Source organism: Enhydra lutris, unplaced genomic scaffold (assembly GCF_002288905.1).
Source record: "Enhydra lutris kenyoni isolate GAN:26980312 unplaced genomic scaffold, ASM228890v2 scaffoldscaffold9, whole genome shotgun sequence".
Lineage (NCBI taxonomy): Eukaryota > Metazoa > Chordata > Mammalia > Carnivora > Mustelidae > Enhydra > Enhydra lutris.
In genome coordinates, this window is record NW_019154093.1 from 16,612,934 (window position 1) to 16,632,885 (window position 19,952).

At 51.4% G+C, this 19,952-nt stretch overlaps 1 protein-coding gene across 3 annotated transcripts; it reads right to left on the bottom strand.

Annotated features, from left to right (window-relative positions):
• Nucleotides 1-1,729: 1,729 nt before the first annotated feature.
• LOC111143091 (MOB kinase activator 3C) lies at nucleotides 1,730-10,275 on the bottom strand. Of its 3 annotated transcripts, none has more exons than XM_022496558.1 (4): nucleotides 10,187-10,275; nucleotides 6,419-6,887; nucleotides 4,142-4,344; nucleotides 1,730-3,607 (listed from the first exon to the last, which is right to left on the bottom strand). In XM_022496558.1, the coding sequence occupies exons 2-4, from the start codon at nucleotides 6,834-6,836 to the stop codon at nucleotides 3,578-3,580; spliced, it is 651 nt and encodes a 216-aa protein (XP_022352266.1). In that variant the 5' UTR covers nucleotides 6,837-6,887; nucleotides 10,187-10,275; the 3' UTR covers nucleotides 1,730-3,577. The 3 variants fall into 3 exon arrangements, with proteins under 3 accessions (XP_022352266.1, XP_022352268.1, XP_022352267.1); XM_022496560.1 differs by lacking the exon at nucleotides 10,187-10,275 and adding an exon at nucleotides 10,079-10,130; XM_022496559.1 differs by lacking the exon at nucleotides 10,187-10,275 and adding an exon at nucleotides 9,713-9,799.
• Between the last annotated feature and the right edge of the window lie 9,677 nt (nucleotides 10,276-19,952).

Here is a 19,952-nt window from a genome sequence, read left to right on the forward strand (position 1 = left end):
TACGTTTATGGATCTTGAACAAACAGGAAAACAAAGCCTTCTGCTGTGGCTGCCCAACCAAACTGGCCCTCTCCCTCCAACACACTGCCTCTCACAGGACCCTCTCCTGCTAAGTTTTGCCCTATGGGGTAGGGGAAATGCCTGCTTTCCTCTGGCTTACTGAAGCCCAACTCTCTATTCGTGTATCCTCCTTTTTCTCCACCTCTGTCTAGTCTTCTCCGAGCATCTTGCTCTGAATTTCTCAAAGCAATTTTGTGATGTCTTCCTGATGTAGTCAGACATTCCCACCTTAAGTGCAGGACTTGGTCACATGCTTCTGAGATAAATTTACCTTCCCTGCCACAGTATATTCCAAAACAACTATGAATGCAGAGCCTGAACTTTGAGTCTGAGCTGTCCAGCCATTCAGGAGGTAATGGTGACCTGGCACAGGAGGTGTGCAAGCAGGGCCGCCTTTTAGGATGGTAGGCGGGGCCTCCTCTGGTAAGCCAGAATAAAGAAGGGCAGAGTGGAGGACTTTCCAGATTCTAAAGCAGTGAAAGCACGGATACTGGGCACCAGGAAGGGAACCAGGCAGCTAGCCAAAGACAGACCTGATTTGGTAAGCTATGACACGTCAAGCATTTAGAGCTGTGCCCGATACATAAGGAGTGTTAGCTATTACTCTTATGACTGTGAATGATCCACAGACTGTGAGTAATGAAGGAGCTCAGAGGTCAATCAGTCCCTCACTTCCACACCTGGTCATGAAACAGACTGGGACTGGACTCTACTTCCCAGGAGAGCCACTGCACACAGCCAGCCTATTTCCCTCATAGGGAGAGGAAAGAGCTCTAGGTGGCCCATTGCTGACTCTTGTCTGGGCAGCTGGTGGGTGAGGGACAGTGGAATCACAGCAAGACCTGTGCTAAGGGGCTCAGAAGTCTCCTGAGGAATAAGCTCAGAAGTCAGCCCATGTCTTACCACCCTCACTTTGAGCTCTAACCAGCACCCAACAAACAGCCTTTTCTTGAGAAAGGCTTCCCTTGCTGTGATTAGGGTTAGGACTGTATTTCTGCTCTGTCCCTTGACCCATTTGCTCCAATAAACCACACAGACTAAGGACTCAGTGTGAGAACAGCCATGCCAGGGAACCTGAGCTAAAACAAGGAAAGACTCCCAAGAGACTGAATTCCACGAAGCAAGGGCCAGCCCTCCCTACTCCTAAACGAGGCCAGAAATTCTGGGTCCAGAATTCCCAGAGTCCTGGGAAAACATTTGTATCTCCACCCTAGAGAGCTAGGCCAGACATGACCACACCAGCCAGCCCTCCCCATGGCCTGGGATGTCAGGACAAAAAACCCTCCCTTCTCAGAGTTGGGGAGTTGGGGGAAATTGGAAGGGGAGGTGAACCATGAGAGACTATGGACTCTGAAAAACAATCTGAGGGTTTTGAAGGGGTGGGGGGTGGGAGGTTGGGGGAACGAGGTGGTGGGTATTAGAGAGGGCACGGATTGCATGGAGCACTGGGTGTGGTGCAAAAACAAGGAATACTGTTATGCTGAAAATAAAAAAAAAATTTAAAAACAAACAAACAAACAAACAAAAACCCTCCCTTCTCCATTCTGGCCCAGTTCCCTTCTCAGCCTGCCCAGGAGCCATGTGGCATCCAGACCACACAGCTTCCCACCAGGGCCGCTTTAGTTTGCCTCCTTTATTTTACCAAAAATAACAATAATAAACTCTTCCCTCTGTTTCACAAAAATAGATTTCCCGTCTCCCCACCCCCTCTGCAGTCAGCACTGGCCACAGCCTGGAACCCATATTCCAATCCACAGTCCTCCCCAAGGGAATCTCTGATCCCTGGACCCCACCCTACCCCAGAGCCTCTGGTGAAGTTGCTGGGTCGGTGTTTGCCTCTGGAACTTCTCCAGAGGCAGCAGTGTGGGGTCAGCTGGCCGGCCCAGGAGCCCCATCTGCTTCCTCAGAGATCAGGCAGCTGCTGGGCCACAGAGAGGGGTTAATTTTGGAGGCTTGGCTCAGCATACAGCCCCAGCAGACCCAACGGGCAGTGGGGCACTCTGACATCACTAGAAATCCTTGCTCAAAGCAGGAACAGTTGTGCTCTAGAGAGGGCTGTCAAACTCTCTTTCCACATGCAGTTCATTTCCCTATGTAGCAATCTGCAAGCCCTGGGGTGGGAGTCAGGACCTGGGGTTTCTACTCCAGCTCCACAAAAGCCTCACAGGGAGGTCTTGGATAGTTTCTCTCTCCCTTCCTCCTGGTTTCAGCTTCCTCCTATGTAAAGAGATGATTCTGTGAGATTGGATGATCCCCAGGCCCTTTCTGGCTCTCCATGCTGGCCTCCCAGTGTAGTAGAGTCTGGTGGGTCTGGGCACAGGGCTGGGCACAGCGGTATGGAGTAATGGAGTGTCAAATGAACATCCCATGTTCTCTGTGGAAAGCTGTCCAACCAGCTGGAATGTCTCAGGGATGGCTCAGGCAGGAGGCAGGTCCTTGCAGGATAGGGGGCTTTCCAAGCCTGGAGGAGTCCATTCGCTAGCAATACATCTTCCCTGTCCAAGGATGGGATACAAGTCTCCAGGGTTTCCGAATTCAAGTTCCTCTAGCTCCTTGGGCTAGGGGATTATCTTGCACTGGGCTTCAGATTCCGAGAGCCAAGTCTACAGATTCTGGGAGCTAGAATGGAGTGTATGGTTCCCAATTTAAGGACCAGAGGACCTATGTAGGCATAAGGGATCATCCCCAGCCCTCTGGAGGCTGTCTATAATCAGGCTTTCCTGGAGGTAAAGGGATGAGTAAAATGACAGTTCCTGGGCATCTCTGGCTAAGCAGATCAGAACCTGTGTCTGTGGTGGGCCAAGGGTTTAGGTACTCAGGGCAGAACTCCTTTCTTATATCCCCACAGCTCCCCAGAACTCATGCTTATGGAAGCTGGTAGCCTGAAGGTTCAAATAAAGAGCTACATCTACAGTCATATTTTGTGCACTCACACACATGGTCAGACCACTGACCTGCCATCACTTGCATAGTGGTCACTGTCTGGTGGTCCTAACCCCTCCTTCCCTCCATTCTTCTACTTACCTCACATTTATGGAAGGTCTAGTATGTGCCAGGGAAGGTCTAAGGCAGCTGGCTCTTACAGACACATTCCACAGTGAAAATCACACGCTCTCACACACTCACACAGAGTCATCTGCGCTTACTCACACACAGTGTGCCTACGCTCTTGTACCTTTCTCACTATTGCTCAGCCACACCCACATGCCCCACACCGGCACAGGAACCGCCAAGGAAGGGTCAAGTACTGGGGCAGAAACCCAGCCCATCCCACCCTTAGACTTCATCTGGAGGTGCAGCTCCTTCTGTCCTTTTCCTTCTGCCCCTCCTTCTCCATTCATAAGCAGTCAGGGAGCATATGGGCAGACTCCTGAGAACCACAAGTCCAGCGGCTTGGTATGTGCAGAGGGGTCCCAGGGACTTCAGTTTCCTCTGCCACCAGATTCCTGAGGATCCTCTCCCCAGCTACTCTGTGTTCTGATGATCCACAGGACAGGCAACAACTCCAGGCTTGGGCTCAGTGACAGATCCGCTCTGTCATCTCCCTCTGCAGAGACAGAAGGTAGGTAGGGCTCAGTCAGAGTTCTGTCTACCAGGCAGCCCCTTCCCAAACCATGAGGCCTGGCTGTTCTGCCTGAATCCAGCCCTTCCTGCCCTCCCCCACCCCAACCCCAGGATGCAGATCTGAGTCTATAAACAGAGACTAGAATGAATTCTCTATTAAAGTACAGAATCGGGGCGCCTGGGTGGCTAAGTGGGTTAAAGCCTCTGCCTTCGGCTCGGGTCATGATCCCAGGGTCCTGGGATCAAGCCCCACATCGGGCTCTCTGCTCAGCAGGGAGCCTGCTTCCCCCTCTCTCTGTGCCTGCCTCTCTGCCTACTTGTGATCTCTGTCTGTCAAATAAATAAATAAATCTTTAAAAAAAAATAAATAAAGTATAGAATCCATGGTTCCATGAATTGCTTTCCCCTAATTTATCCATGTGGGTATTGGGTTTTCTGAAAGTAGGTAGCCTTTGCATCTGAAAACTTGGTGGCTAGCCCTGGGAAGGAGGGGAAGGCAGCAGGGGCCTGGCCTCACCAGCGGCTCCAGCTCCCTCTGGTCCACCAGGCTGAACTCGCGGATGAAGTAGTAAAAGTGCTTGTAGCAGGTGTTGACATGTGCTTCGGCCCCCATGCTGAGGATGCTGTCGAAGTGGTGGATGTAGACATGGACAAAGACCCGGAAGAGGCGGGTCAGGATCTTGGTGCAGACCTGCTGGAAGTTCTTGGGGAAGGGAACTCCTAGGAGGTGGGAACAGGCAGAAGTGGGGGGATCAGCATCTTAGGGATGAACCGCTGCCCAACCCTGCCCTTCCTGCAACAGGCACCCTTCACCCAGAATGGCCAGTACCCTGCAGGGGATGGAGAGATCAGGGTCCCCGTTCTCCCTGCTTCCCCTCTAAAAGCATAGATCCCACTGTGCCTTTCCCCTTTGAACTAAGAATCATCTCCCAATTTTCCCATCACCCGGGGCCAGACCCTGCAATCATACGGGGGTCACTGACCAACCTTTCTTCGACTACAATGGAAGTTATACCCAGATTCCCCACAGAAATATGTGTGTCCATAGGTGCTGCCCAGTGATATCCTGGATATAATTCCAAGGGGAGTTTATCAACATTTCTGGTCCATTTTTAAAAACACAGGTCTTTGGGATTAAGTTCTAACTTTACAGCATGGTGCCTGCTCAAAGCCTTTCATGATCTGACCCCAACCTCCTTCGCCAGCCCCACCCCAACTCCTTCCTCTTCATACCATTCACGCAGCAGTCCCCAAATTCCCCATCTTGAGAATTACAAAATCCTCAAGAATTAGTTCAGATACCTCTCATCGCTTTAACTATTCAATAACACAAAGAACCTTCCATCTTTGATCTGGGCCCTGTGCTGGGTCCTCTGCATCTTTTGCCTCCTATGATATGGGTAAGGAAACCCTTCTAGACATGATGGTGATCTAGGCATGATTGTGACCCCACTGGCCCAAGGCCATACTAGGAATTAGTACAGACTGGAGGCAGGATTACTTGCAGAGATAAACACCACAGCCCCTGCCCCTCCTGGGAGAAGCTCCAGCATCTGTGAAAAAGGCACCATTTCTGCACAGTCCCCTGCACTCAGGGTAGAGATCTTGGTGACTATGCCTTTTTCTCTGCTATGGCAGAGCTATCCGCAGGGTTAAGGCATGGACACCTGGGGTGTCCTAGGCCTGAGAGTTAAGGCTAGAAAGGAATAAGAGCCCAGACACAGGCCCACACTGGTTCACCCTGCTTCATACAGGGCCTCACAGCTCTCAGGTGGGGTGGAGCCCTGCTTCCTTGTGAGCCCTTGCAGGCCCAGTCCAGGATCCTCAGACTTGTCCTGACCACCTAGACTTGGGGGCCTGGACCCCAAGAGATCCGAGGTGCAGTTCTGAATCACCGACTCAGTGCACTGTCCCTCTGTTGGTCTCGGTTCCTCCTGTGTGAAATGCGGATGCCCACTGTCAGGCCTGATAGTGCAGGAAATGGCAGGCCCCAGATGGGGAGGGGCTATGAGCACTGAACTGTGACTCAGTGCCCAGCCTCCCTCAGTATTCAGACTTTTCCCCTCTGGGCTTGCCCACCCTGCCCCACCCATCTCTGAGTCCTGTAGCCTTAACACGGAGGAACAGGGGGCCAGGTGGGGGTGACGATGCTGTGATGGATATGGTGTCATGCCTGCTCAGCTCCTGGGCCAACACCTGCTCTTGCTGCCCTGGGATGGGGAAGCCAGGCTGGTGTGACATCACTCATCCCCTCTCGCCACCCTCACCAGGCTGCCCAGCTGAGATAAGAAAAGGCTCCATGGCTTGGGCCTAACAAGGGAAAATTCTGCCCTCAGACTCCTCTGAGATAGAGATCTAATCGGGCCCTCCCAATCCCCACCCCCTTCTCTTTCCTGGAGGGAAGAGTCAGAACTAACAGTAGGTTGCAAGTCAGTCAGCCCAGGCAGGGTGATGGGCTAGGAGCACCTAGATGCATCTCTTCAAGAAGGTTCTAAGAATCACAGTGGTCTTGGCCAGGGTGGCTCTTGGAGGGACATTTAAGCTTCAGATAAGAAGAGTCCCAAGCTTTGAGTCAGACAGTCCCAGCTCAGGAGGCCCCATCTTGAGCAGACACTGAACCTCCCTGAGGATCAGCTGCCTCTTCTACAAAACGGGGATGAAAATCATAACTGCCCCTCAACCCCAACCCCTTACAGAACTGCTATGGCAAACTAAATGCCTCATCTATAGAATAGGCTCTGGGGGCTCCCTCCCTCCCCAGCCGGGCCTGACTCGCCTGCCGGGGGGTACTCACCGACACGAGTGGGGAAGACGTCCTCGTCATTGATGAGGCCCTCAATCCAGTCCATGAGCAAGGCCATGTAGCGCGGCGCCGAGAGCTTGGCGGGCCGCCGGTACTGGCGCTCGTCCTGCCAGCGGTACTCATAGCGGGGTCCGCCGGCCATGACCGGGCAGCTGCTTTCGCTGCAGCGCTCGGCCATGGTGCCGTAGATGAGGTTGATGCGGTTGAAGAAGTCCACCACGTGCACAGCGATCCAGTCGTCGATGTTCTCCCCTGGTGGCAGCCTCACCACAGTGCGCAGGTCCAGCCCCGACTTGAGTGATGCCTGCGCCTTTTTATATAGCTCGAAGCGCTGTGTGCCGGGCTCGAAGCGCTTCCGAGGCCGGAATGTCTTGTCCTTGGCGAACACCTGCTTCAGGCACAGTGCCATGGCTGGGCTGGGCGGCTGGCCAGGTGTCCAGGAGTGGGACCTGTGGATAGCCTGCCAGGGCCAAGGGCACAGAAGGAGAGTGGTGGTCAGGTCCTCACGGAAAAACTTTGACTCCCTGACACATCATTTCCTTCATGCCTTCAGCGTTGGGCCTGTCTCTAAAGCCTTTGCCTGGAGTCTAAACCCTCCCATCCCCAGGGCCAGGGCTCCTGCCCTGTCTCCAGGCTACCCTTGCTCCCCCTGCCAAGTGGCCTCAGCTCTCCTGGCTCATGTTGTTTCCTCTCCCCTCTCGCTGCATCTCACAGAGGTCTGGGCCTGGGATCCAAACAGGTGCTCATCTGACTTCTTGTTGCCCACTGGAGAGGTGTGGGGAGGCTTCCTGCAGGCCACCAGGAGGTGGAAGACTGGATGAAACGACCCCGGGGCTGCCCCATGGCAGCGTGGGAGAGCCTGGCTGCATTGTGCTGGGGGTCGGGGTAGGGGCAAGGCCCCGCCTTCAGCTTCCTCTGGGATATCCCGTAGTCCATCCGGCCACCGGGGATTCCCAGGGAGCAGGAGGGACTTTTCTACCAAAAATGTACTTTCCTTTTATTACCCTGAAAGAGGAAAGGGCCCTCATAGGGCCAGCTGGGTGACCTTTGAGTGTGGCTACAGGCCCTGGAAGAGAGGGGGAGGTGGCAGGTCCAGATGGGGGCCACTTCCTCTGATAGTGGCTAGAGATCCTTCCCCACGAAGCCAGCCTCCTCCAACCCCAAACCAAAATAAGCCAGTGCTCTCTCCCCCTGCTCTGGACAGTACATGTTCTGTGAGTACTGACGACGCACCTGACATGGGGAGGTAGGAGAATGCAGTCAGATCTACCCAGCTGGGCCTTTCTAGAATTCAGATAAATTGTTTTGCCTCTCAGATGGAGGGATCCCAGACTCAGAACAGACTTTGGAACAGCAGTCAGAGCCTCAGGCTTGGAGGCAGGAGTCCTGGATTCTAGTCTCAGCTCTACCATGGCTGGGTGACCATCAGAGCAAGCACGAGTCTGACCCATACAATGTCCTGGGTCAGGCAGGTAGAGGCCAGTTTTCTGGGACTCATGTGGTAGTCATCTCACCTCCCCTGTGGGTGTGTGAGCCCTTGGGAAAGGTGGACCCAGGTACCCGCTGAGGCCAGAATTTAGCCACAGACAGAGGGGCTAAGGCTGAGTTGTAGGATAAGTACTGAGCTGTGACTCCCGGCTGACCTCTGACCTGGCCCTGACCCTGGCCAATCTGAGTCCTGACTCTAGCCCTAAACTGAGGCTGATACAGCCACAAACAAAGCTTTGCCTTAACCTCAGAGCTGACCTAGAAGCACTTAACCTTCTCACATCTCTTATAATGCTGGGGCAGGATGGAGGGGAAGGAACGAGGTGACAGTTGGAAGGAGGTGTCATGTCAGACAACAAGTCAGGCTAGTGGAGAAGTCTGGAACAAGGAATCTTCCTTGTATCCATAACAGGCAGGCCAGGATGGGGATGGTCAAGTAAATGACAGGTGTTTGGAGAGCAGGGGCAGGTCTCCTGGCAGGATCTTGTCCTCTTGAAAAGATCCCTCAAATTTGTGGAACGTCATCTCTTCCATTCCTTGATCCTTGACTTCTACCCAGAGAAGTCCCCAGTGTGGATGCTGAGTTTCCTGACCCCAGAGGAGATTTCCACACTTCATATACCACCTGTATTCCAAACTCTGCTTGGGGCGGGTGCTTCCAAAACCACTCCTACTGTGGTTCTGTGGGGTTCCTGGTTCTCCTCCTTTGCACAGCCCCCTTTAGGAACAGTTACCAACAATCATCACCTCACCCTATCTTTCCTGCCCACTTCCCTCCTCCAAGAGCCCCCTCTCCACCAGCTCAGTGCTGTTGCTTGTTGCGTGATCCCTGAACCTATCCGCACCCTCCTGCCACTGTGTGTTTTGTCACACTGGTCTCTTTGTCTGACTATACATGGTCAGGTTGAATGTTATCTCCTCCCACAACCCCCTCTACCAAACCCAGATATCTTTCACCTGGGGGGCGGGGGAGGCTGCTCTTTGGCCACTGTTGTCCCTCCCCTCCACCCAGCCTCCAGCCTAGGTCAGGGCCTGGCATATAGTTGATCCTCAGGGTTTAAGTAAAGCTTAGAATCCAGAACTGCAGAGTTGCAAGAGCCCTGAGAAATCAACTAACTAACCCACTTCTTGCAGAGATGGGGAAACTGAGGCCCTCTTTCTGAGGAGCCACCATTCACAAAGCAAGTTACTGGCGGGGGATCTCCAACGGCACAACTGGGAACTGGGATAAGGTGGGGCTCAGCCCATCACAATGAATAAAGGACCATTTTCTTGTGCTGGCTGGTCACTGGTCTGGTGGAGGTAAGGGGAAAAGAGGGAAGTGACTGGAAAGGGGAAGCATGTTCCCACCAATTAGACCAACCTAATTCCTGTTCCCTCACATGCTGAACCTCCCCCAACCCCCCACAGCACCCTGAGTGTCCTGACCAGTGAGCTAGACTCCCACCATCTGGCTACAAAATTTCAAGACCTGGGTCTTTTCCCTGGGTCTTTCCCCAAGCTTCAGGAAGGGGAGGGGGTAATCTCTACAAGCAACTTGCCACTTGTTTCTTCGCTTTCCACTCCCATGCCCTTATTTGGGTTTCCTTCCCTCAAAAAAACTCTGTTCCCTCCCTAAACTAGGGCCCTTTCTGCCTCTTAGCCCCGCCCCTTTCCTAACTCTGGGTGTCCTTATACTCCTAAAGTGCCCAGGGATGGCTCACTCCCTGGGTGGGCATCTGGGTTTCCCAAATGAAGACCAGAGTAGCCCTGCCTGTTTCTGACATTTAGCCCCCCACCCCCCGGCCAGGGACACACCTGCCGCTCCCCAGGCCTGGCCCAGAATCTTGGCAGAGGTCTGGCCCCAGTTTGAACCAAGAATGCAGCCTCTGCCTACGCGACGTGAGTGTGCGCGTGCGCCCTGAGGGCAGAGATCCAAGAGAAAAGTAGAGACGGGACTCTGTCCAGCGGTGCTCGGTCCTCCGCGTCCACCCCTAGGCCGCCCCCGGACCCCCTGACCCCCACTCGCCCAGCTGCCGGGACAGACCGGTGGTAGGACCCAGAGGCGCAGACCTGACGTTTCCGCTCCCGAAGACACGCCCCCCTCCAAACTCCGCCACCCCCAACCGGGACTTTCGGAGCTCGGAGTCTCGGACCCCGGACCGAGCGCCGCGGCCAGCCTGCCTTGGGGCGGAGGTCGCCTCCGGACGGGGCCACGCCGGGACAGCCGCAGAAATGAAAGTGGCAGCGAAGCTGGGCCGTGCGCCGGCGGGGGCGCGGGCGCTCACTCACTGGGACCGCCTCGGTCCTCCTCTGGCCGCAGGGTCACATCCCCGGCGCGCCGGGTCGCCTTCTCCGGTCCTCCGGCTGGGCCGGTTCTCTCTCTTGTCCGCCCGTCTCCTGCCCGCCCGGCCGGGCCGCGGTCGCCCTCCGCCCCCACGGCGTCGCCGGCTCCGCCCCCGCCCTCCCGGGCCAGGCAGCGCCTCGGCCTCCAGGCGGGGAAGGGGCGGGGAAAGGGGACCCCCTCCCAGTTCACAGACGCACTCCCGCCTTTCCGGAAAGTCCGAAGCGTGCTCCCAGCTTCCCTCTGGGCAAAGGACTGACTGAGCAGTATTTCCTCGGATTTTGCCACAGAGGCAGCCTCAGCTTCCTCGACTGTAAAATGGGAACAGATCCAGCCCCTGTGTGAAGCAGAAGCAAAGGGGCTGCTAAGTAATGGTGGTTTCCTTGTCCTCCTAGGATAATCTGTGGCCCATTTGTCCCTGAGCTCAGTCAGGTATCAGGGCTGCCCTCTCCACTCCCATACCCTCAGATCCTGGCCTAGTGCCTGGCACATAGCAGGCTCTTAATGCCCATTTGCTGAGTACATGAAGGCTTTGGGAAACACAAGCTGAGCCCCTCACCCAGCACTGAAGGGAGGGGCCCTGAAGAGTGCTCAGGTGACAGACTTTCACCTGACCAGGGCTGGGGTCTTCGCTCAGGCTGGGCAGATTCTCCTCACCAAAGTCACCCCATTTCCCCTGACGAGACCTTTGTTCTAGGTCTGCCCAGTTTGGAATATCTTATTTACCACCTTTCTTCTCAAATCCAAACCTTTAAGACCTGATCTGCTCTCTTTTCAGTTTAGGTTCCTCCCCTGGGGGCAGACAGACATCCCAAACCAGTACTCAAGTCAGGGTAGCCGCTAGGCCCAGAGATCAGTTGGCTGATTCTGTCCTGGGATGGGAGGGAAGGTTAGAGGCCTTCTAGGGTGGGAGGACCAAGGCAGAGAGACAGGCTACAGAAGTCACTCCGGGGGCGCCTGCGTGGCTCAGTGGGTTAAGCCGCTGCCTTCGGCTCAGGTCATGATCTCAGGGTCCTGGGATCGAGTCCCGCATCGGGCTCTCTGCTCAGCAGGGAGCCTGCTTCCCTCTCTCTCTCTCTCTCTCTCTCTCTCTGCCTGCCTCTCTGTCTACTTGTGATCTCTCTGTCAAATAAATAAAATCTTTAAAAAAAAAAAAAAAAAAGAAGTCACTCCGGAGGGGGGCAGAAGGTGAGCAGGTGTGGGGTGGGGGGAGGGTAGACATTTACTATTGTACTGATGTCCCCACTGGGCTCTTCTTGTGTCTGGATCTTCTGTTTGCTTGATGGCATGAGAACAGACTGAATCCCTGGGAATCTCAGCTCATAGAACTGAAGATTCATTCTTTTGTTAAGCACCTAGTTTTTTGCCCCAGTCTAAAGTCCAATTTTCTCTCTCTTTTTTTTTCCTGATGTCTGAGTCTTCACTCTGCCCCAAATCCCCTATAAGTGAATAATTACATGCTCTCGTGTATGCAGAAGGAATTCTAATCTAGTCCTTCATCTGTTTGCTATCCTAATCAATACCCTTTCTGTGCCCTGAAAGAGGAGCAGGTGATGAAGCTGACCCTGTTGCTGACCTCAGGTGCCGACAAGTCAGTGGTAGGGACAACACACAGAGAGAGATAACACAAGGTCAGAGCTCAGTCATCACAAAACCGGCACAGAACCGTGTTCTCATCTCGGTGAGAGGACGGTTAGGGACTGCTGGCGAGCACTTTGTGTGCGTGGGGTTAGCCACAGGAAGCACATGGAACACTCAAATTGGGCCCTTTGGGGAGAGTTTAAAGAAAGCACTATTTAGAGGTGGAGTCGGGGTGCAGGGAAACCACAGGGTTGGCATATCACTGAAGGGCTAGCAAGAGCAGTCCTTAGCTATCTACCCCAGGCCGAAGCTGTCATCCCTAGTGAAGGGGTGCTGGGAGGGAGTGAAGGTGGGAGGTATGAGCAGGGGGCTACTGACTGGAGCTGCGGCCTGTTTCACCGGCATACCCAGCTCAGAGCAATCCTGGTGCAAAAGACGGGTGGTAAATCCGATGGAAGCCCTGGACCAGGGACTGTCTATGCAGCCCATAGAGGTGGGCATTTGGGGGCCTAAAGCTGGAGGGAGTTGGAGGGAGGAGGGTGTGGAGTGTACAGAGTGTATGTAGCTGGAAAGGCAACGGAAGATAAATGCTTGGCACATGGGCCCAGAGACAGTGACTTCACAAAGGAAACAGAAACTGCTTATGCTTTCCTTATCATTCAGTTCTAAGTATTTCGAAATTTCATTGTCATTTCCTCTTAAACTCATGGATGATTTGGAAGTATGGTTTTAGTTTCTCAGACTATGGGAGGTTTATATTTTTCTTGTTGACTTCTAATTATATTGCATTGTGGTTGGAGATCATGGTCTGTAAGATTCTTTGGAATGTGATGTGACTCCCTCTGTGGCTTTGTACATGGTTATTTGCTGTGCCTCCGAGCCGGGTTTTATAGGATGGGCAGGAGTTTGCCTGGTGAAGAGTGAAAAGCACAGACTCTTAGGTTGTGGGAAATAGAAATGATCCATTCTGAAGGCACTTCAGAAGTTCCCAGCTCATCCGCAGAGCTCCCTGGTGTCTGTCTTAATACAAGCTGACAGGCTGGCAGGTGGGATGGGAGGCAGATGGAAGAGTTGGGAGAAGCCAGAGATGACCCCAGATCCCTCAAACATCTGTATCCTCTTCCTCTGGCTCTCAGTCTGGGCTAGAGAGATTGTGTTCTTCCAGGAGGCTCTGCAGGCACTAAGACCCAGACCCTGGAGGACGAGGTCCTGGCTATACCACATTAGCTGTGTGACCTTAGGTTACTCCTGCCCTCTCTGATGGCATGCTGGAACCCTACAGGACAGGCACTGGTCCCTGTCACTGTGTCCTGAGTGTAAGTGGATCAAATAAGGCCCTGTCTCTGAAGAGTGGTGGGAGCCATCCAGGACCAAGGTGAGGACATTCTCTCTTCTACTGCACAGGCTGAGCCTGCGGCTCATCTAACTCCGGGTGGCAGCTGGGTTGTGGCTAGACCTAGGCACCTGCCCTGCTGTGTGTCTGGGAAAGTCTCTGCCCCTCTCTGTGTCTGGGAAAACCTACTTTCCCCATTTGTACCACAAAGTATCTTCCAGCCACACCATTCCAAATGCCTTTTCAGGACCAACTTCCTGCTCTTGCTCCCATAGGCCTGTACCCAGTAAGTCTGCCGATATGGAGTGACCTCTCCCTGGGGACTCCCCCACCCTCCTGTGCCAGGAAAGCCCCCCTCATTTGCACGCTTCTCCCAGAATGAACTACTGTTTACACCCCCCCCCCCCACCAGGCATCTGGCAGCTTCTATAGCCTGATGGCGCCCATCTTGCCTCACTCTCCCAAGAACAAGCTTCTATTTTGGCTTCTGCCCCTCCCTGCCCAGAAGGCAAGATCTCTCATCCTGAGTCTTTCATCCTGGCACAGTGAGGAAAAAGTGAGGGATATGTCAAGGCAGTAAGAGGAATTGAGCTGACTTCCTTTACCTTGAGGAAGACAAGGTTCAAGGGAATGTGACAGGGGAAGACAAGGCTGAAAAGGATTTAGGTTAAAATTCTGTGTGACTCTGGACAATATATTTCTTCTCTCCGAGTCTATTTATTTCTCCTTCTGTAAAATAGAAACAACAATAACGCACGCTCCACAGAAGAGCTGTGAGGGTCGCAGGTGATAGGCCTGGTAAACTGCAGAAAACTATCGCCAGTCTTTTGGGGGGGGGTGCTGCCTTCAAGCATCCAGCAGGCTCATATACAGAAGAGGGACTGCACTAGTCCCTGTGGTCCTGGGAGGCAGGGGGGCAGAGATCCAGGCAATGGGAGAACAACTGAGCTGTCCAACCACACAGCCTGCTTGTGCTCCAGTGTGCTCTTCCCTCCAGGCTCCCCACCCACCCTTGGAGCAGGAGTCAAAGTGTGTGCAGAAAGGCCTTAGGGCAATGTCATCACTTTCTGCCCTGACCCCCAACAGGGCTCTGGTAGACACTGCCTCCTCCCCAAGTGCACACCCTCCAACCACTGGGGTTGGTTCCCAGTTAGTTAGCGGAGGTGAAAGTAAAGGGGGGGGCGTTGTTCACCAGTGTCCCAGGCTCAGCCTTCCATAGAGCCCACCCCACAGCCTGCGCAGGAAGTTCTCTCCATCCCTAGTTGTGGAGAGCAGATCAGTGGTTGCTAGAGTTAGGATTGGGGAGGAGAGTGTGACTATAAAGAGAGGGTACAGGGGCTTTCTCTGGGTCACAAGTCTGTGTCCTGATTATGGGTCCATAAACCTATACATGTTGTAAAATTTCATAGAAATATATACAAAAAAAAAAAAAAAAAGAAAAAGAAAAAGAAAAAGGAGGGGATATAAAACTGGTGAAATCCACATAAAGTCTGTAGTTTTTTTTTTTTTTAAGATTTTATTTATTTTATTTGAGAGGGGGATGGGAGGTGCAGAGGGAGAGAATATCAAGCAAACTGCACGCTCAGCATGGAGCCAGACACAGGGCTGGAGCTCAGGATCCTAAGATCAAGACCTGAGGCAAAACCAAGAGTCGGCTGCTCATCTATAGTTTTAATAACATTATACTAATGTCGGTTTCCTGGTTGTGACCCTTAGTGTGATTATGTACGATGTTGTCACTTGGGGAACCTGAGGGACGGGTACATGAGAACACTATCATTTTTGCAACTCCTATGTGGTCCAAAATTGTTAAAAAAAATATTTTTTTTTTAAAAAAGTGACCAAAATTCTTATCAGTTGCAAGGTATGGATCTTCTCTGGATCCTGATATGAACAAATATATAAAACTATAAAACTATAAAAAATGTTATGAAACAGTTGAGGAAATTTGGATGACTGTACTTTTGATAATATTAAGGAATTGTTGTTACTACTTTAGGATTTTTTTTAAGTACTTGTCTTTTAGAAATATAAACAGAAGTATGTATGGATGAAACAATACGATGTCCAGGATTTGGAGGGAAAGTGGGTGAGGGTATATATGAAACCAGATTGTTATGTGTTGAAAAATTTTTATGCTGAGTCACAGGGACTTGGGATTTATCACACTGTTGGCACTATTTCTGTATACATTTTAATACTTCAATAATAAGTTGGAACTTATTAACAATAAGAAGTAAGCTTGATAATAATATGTATTACTTAAATAATAAATATCTTAAATAATAAGTATTTACTGGGGCGCCTGGGTGGCTCAGTGGGTTAAGCTGCTGCCTTCAGCTCCGGTCATGATCTCAGGGTCCTGGGATCGAGTCCCGCATCGGGCTCTCTGCTCTGCAGGGAGCCTGCTTCCCTCTCTCTCTCTGCCTGCCTCTCTGTCTACTTGTGATATCTGTCAAATAAATAAATAAAATCTTAAAAAAAAATAATAAGTATTTACTTATTAACAATAATAAGAAAGTTGTTAACAGTAAGTTTAAAAGAGGAACCACACAAGGACAGGTTTCTAGGCATCTCTCACAGCGATTTTGTTTCAGGATCTCTGGAATGGGTTCCGGAATCTGCTACTTAGCAAGCTCCCCAGTGATGTTCATTCAGAAGACTGAGGTTTGAGAACATCTGCTAGAGACTGAATGCTTATATCCCTCCCCTGCAAATTTATACGTTGAAACCTAATCCCCAGTATGATGGTATTTGGAGGTGGGGCCTTTGGGAGGTCACGAGGCCATGAGGATGGAGCCCTCAGGAATGAGATTAGTGACCTTACCAAAGAGACTCTACAGAATACCCTTGCCTCTTCTACCATGTGCGGATACAGCAAAAAAATGGCCATCTGTGAGCTAGGAAGCAGGTCCTCACCAGACACCGAAACTGTGTACGTCTTGACTTTGACTGCCCAGCCTCCAGAACTGTGAAAGATACATGTCTGTCGCCACGCAGTCTATGGCATTCTGTTACAGCAGCCCAAACAGAGTAAGACCACCTCTTCCTGTTCCCTGTATCACCTCTGGCGGGGGTAGGGGGGTAAAGCTGGAGGGCCTCTCAGAGGGTAGGGTGATGTCTTCTAGTAATAATGGTAGTAAGTAAGTATAGCTTCAACATCTTGTGGAGACAGTGTGTGGAGTGAAAACAGTATGCCTATCTGGTTCATTTGTTCATTTACTCCTTCATTTATTTACTGAAGGGTCACTAGATGGCAGGCACTGTACGTGGCCCTCACGCAGACCTTGTCCTTGCTTTGTGGGTGATGATAAAAGCCTCAGTCTTCTAAGGATTGTCCACTAGGCCCAGGTATCCCACTTCACAGCTCATAAAACTGAGGCTGCACTGAGGCACCTGGCTGGCTCAGTAGAGCATGTGACTCTTGATCTCAGGGTGGTGAGTTCAAGCCCTACTCTAGGTATAGAGCTTACTTTGAAACAAAACAAGACAAAACAAAAAACCTGAGGCTACAGAAGATCACTACATGCAATAGGTCATAAAAGGGTTGGCTCTTAAAGGGGAAGGGTCCAGTGACTATCATCACTTCATTTAACTTCCTCAGAATAAATGGGGAAAATGAGGCACGGGGAATGAAAGGGATGGGCCCAAGGATAAATAAGGACAATAAAAGCCTTTTATATACCTGTGCTTGAGATGCATTTTCTTATTCTTTCTTCTCATTGACCCTGGGAGGGAGGGAGGTTTGTCTCTCTAGAGCTGTTAAATTGTCCTTCCCTCTACATGGAGGGACGGAGGCATGGACAAGAGAAAAAGAAGTTATACCAAGGAGGAAAGAAGGCACTGGACATGTTAGGATGACACGCCGCACTCTTGCCTTATAGCTCTCTCTGGGAGAACCCCGAGGTCCCCATCTTGGCTTCATTTCCCAGGAGGAGGGAACACTGCAGCCCCTCCCAGCCAGAAAGCCAAGTGGTCAGGCAGTGGGTGGGGGCCGCCTCTGTGCAGCTTGAGTTCCGCCGCCAGCACGGCTTGTGACTTCCCAAAGTTGTCCTCCAGCTCAGCGGGGTGGGGTGTGAGTTGGGGCGGTGTTGTGTTTAGCGCTTTTCAAGAAGCAACTGGAGGAGTGCAGCTTTGCCCAAGGCAAAGGGAAATCAGGGTGTGCTCTTCTCTTCCAGGGGAGTCTCATTCCATGACACCAGCTGCCTGGAACCAATCCTCCTCATGGGGGAGCCCTTGGCACAGAAAGTTCTTAGTGCTCTGCAGATCCGCTCCCGGGTGAGGCCCATGAGACGTCTTCCCCTTTGGACAGGAAACCCTGAAAAAGTGGGCTGTTACTTATTTTACCTCCTCCCCTGGGTCCCTGTAGCAACAACTGACAGTTGTAAGGTACGTTTTGGTTTACAAAGTGCTCTCACCACTCTGGTCACTTTTGAGTCCTGTAACAACCCCGGGAGGCTAGGACTGGCTCCAAAAGGTGAACTCAAATGGAGGCCTCTGAATTCCAGTCACGGGTCCACCCCCATCTCCCCCTCCCTCCCCCCAACCCCCACCCCACACTGAGCACTTAGCAGATGCACAGTTTAACAGCTATCTCATATGGCCCACCTGCTAAGTCAGGGAAAGGAGAACCAATCAGCTTGAAAGGGGGCTATACACTTTTCTAAAAATGGTCTCCTGGGAAAGTAGATGATAACAGACACCTGTACCTGGATCCATGTCAAAGCAGTTAACAGCATTAAGTTCACCCACCATCCTCAGTAACCTTGACACCACCTTAGAGTTCTCGCTCATTCTTTTGATACCCTTGCAAAATCTGCTAGTACAGGTCATATTCCATACATTCTACAGATGGCATCCAAGAAAGAAAGTTGTCAGGGTGAGCTGCAGGTAGAAAAGGAGAAAGACACACGAAGGAATCCAAACACAGAGAGAAGGGGTTCAGGAACAGAAAGCTATCTGAGGGTCACTTGGTTTCTAGAGTGGAGGGTCTCTGCCTCTGGGAAGAAGGTACATGGTAGACCGCCACTGAGATACCCAGCTTCCCTGACCTTGACAGCAATTCCCTCTCCCCAGGGGCGATCAGAGGACCCAGAGCAGGCTGCTGGCCTGAGATAAACTGAGAAGGGCGAGAAAGTTCCAGTCAATCAATCCCAGCTCCAATGGGGTGTGAGTCTCTCAGCCAAGCTCCACAGCTGAGTTCCCATCTATCCCCCATGCCTGCCCAGCTTCCATACATCATCCGCCTCTGCTCCCTCACCACAGGCAAGAGCAAATGTGCACAGGATGGATGGAGAGCTTTGGCCTGCCCAGGCAACATACAATTCTCTGCGCAGCTACAGGGGCTGGGCACAGATAATCCAGCATTTGGCTCCAGGAGTCATAAACTGGGGAATTCTTAGCTCTTACAATCAGACAGGGAAGGCGTGTGGACTCTGAGAGTCTGGGAAGGCCTCTGCTTTTCTCTGTTATCCTTCAAAGTCCTTACCTGGGACATGCTAGGAAGAACTAGTCTCATCCCAGAAATACCGCATAAAGGCAGACAATAAACAAACCCTTGTTTCTCAGATATTTTACAGGTGGGCTGCCTAGAACCAAAGTGGAGAGAAAATCTGCAACAAGGAGAGAGAAGGAATGTTGCTACCAACACACTGTGTGACATTGGGAAAATCATTTCGCCTGGTCTGGGGACTTCTTCAGGGAAAAAATTACTAAGTTATTGCAGGAGTTCCCAAACCAGACCAAGCCTCAGAATTACCTGGAGATTTTTTTTTTTTTTTTTTAAATGAATCTTTTCCCAGGCCTCACCCCAGACCAGAAGAATCCATATTTTCATGGAGAGGCCTAAGGCCTAAGAATCAACATCTTTGACAAGTTCTTCAGGTGTTTTTGATGCTCAACCAGGTGGGAAAATTACAGGCTCTGGTCTCTTTAACCTTTAAACTGTTACACCTAATGCTAAGAAAACAAAGGTCTGTAATCTGGAGGAACCTGGTCTCAGGAAAGCCATCCACCATTGGGACACCTGGGTGGCTCAGTCAGTTAAGTGTCTGCCTTCGGTTCAGGTCATGATCCCAGAGTCCTGGGATGGGGTATACCTTGGCCCACAACTCCAAGATTCACCTGGTTCCTGACCCTGTTCTAAATATGGGCACTGGGTCCACCCAGCTGGTGATCAGAAGAAATAAATAGTGCTCATTCTAACCTGTGTGCTCTGGACTGGGCTTAACCCAGCCTTCCCCTCCTTGCTCCCACCTGCCAGTTTGTGAATCCAGTCTTGAGATCCCCAAATTCCTCCTGCCATGCTCTCTGGCATGATAACTGTTGCTCAAGCCTCTTCATATCTGTGGAAGAGAATTTCTAGAAATGACAACATAGTGCAGGAAGAATAGTACAAAAGAAACTTGTATTTAGAAGTAGGTACATGTTCTAGAAGTAGATCTATGTTCCAAAAGCAGATCCTACCTCTTCACTATAGGAGATGTGTGCTTTGAAAATATGAAGTACTTAATCTAGCAGCTACTATGTTGCACTTTTATAATGTGTGAAGTATAGTGCTAAATGCTATATATATGCCATATGATTTAATCCGTTCTTTTGAGATAGGACTTTTTTTTTTTTTTTTTTTTTTTTTAATTTACAGATGAGAACACAAAGGCTCAGAGAGACTGGGTAACTTATCCAAAGGCAGACCTGGGATTCTAATTTATACCTTACTCTTTAGGTCTCTGATGCTGTCTTCTCAATGTCCTCATTTGTAAAATGGGAGTAATATTACCCTGACAGTATTGTTGAAAAAG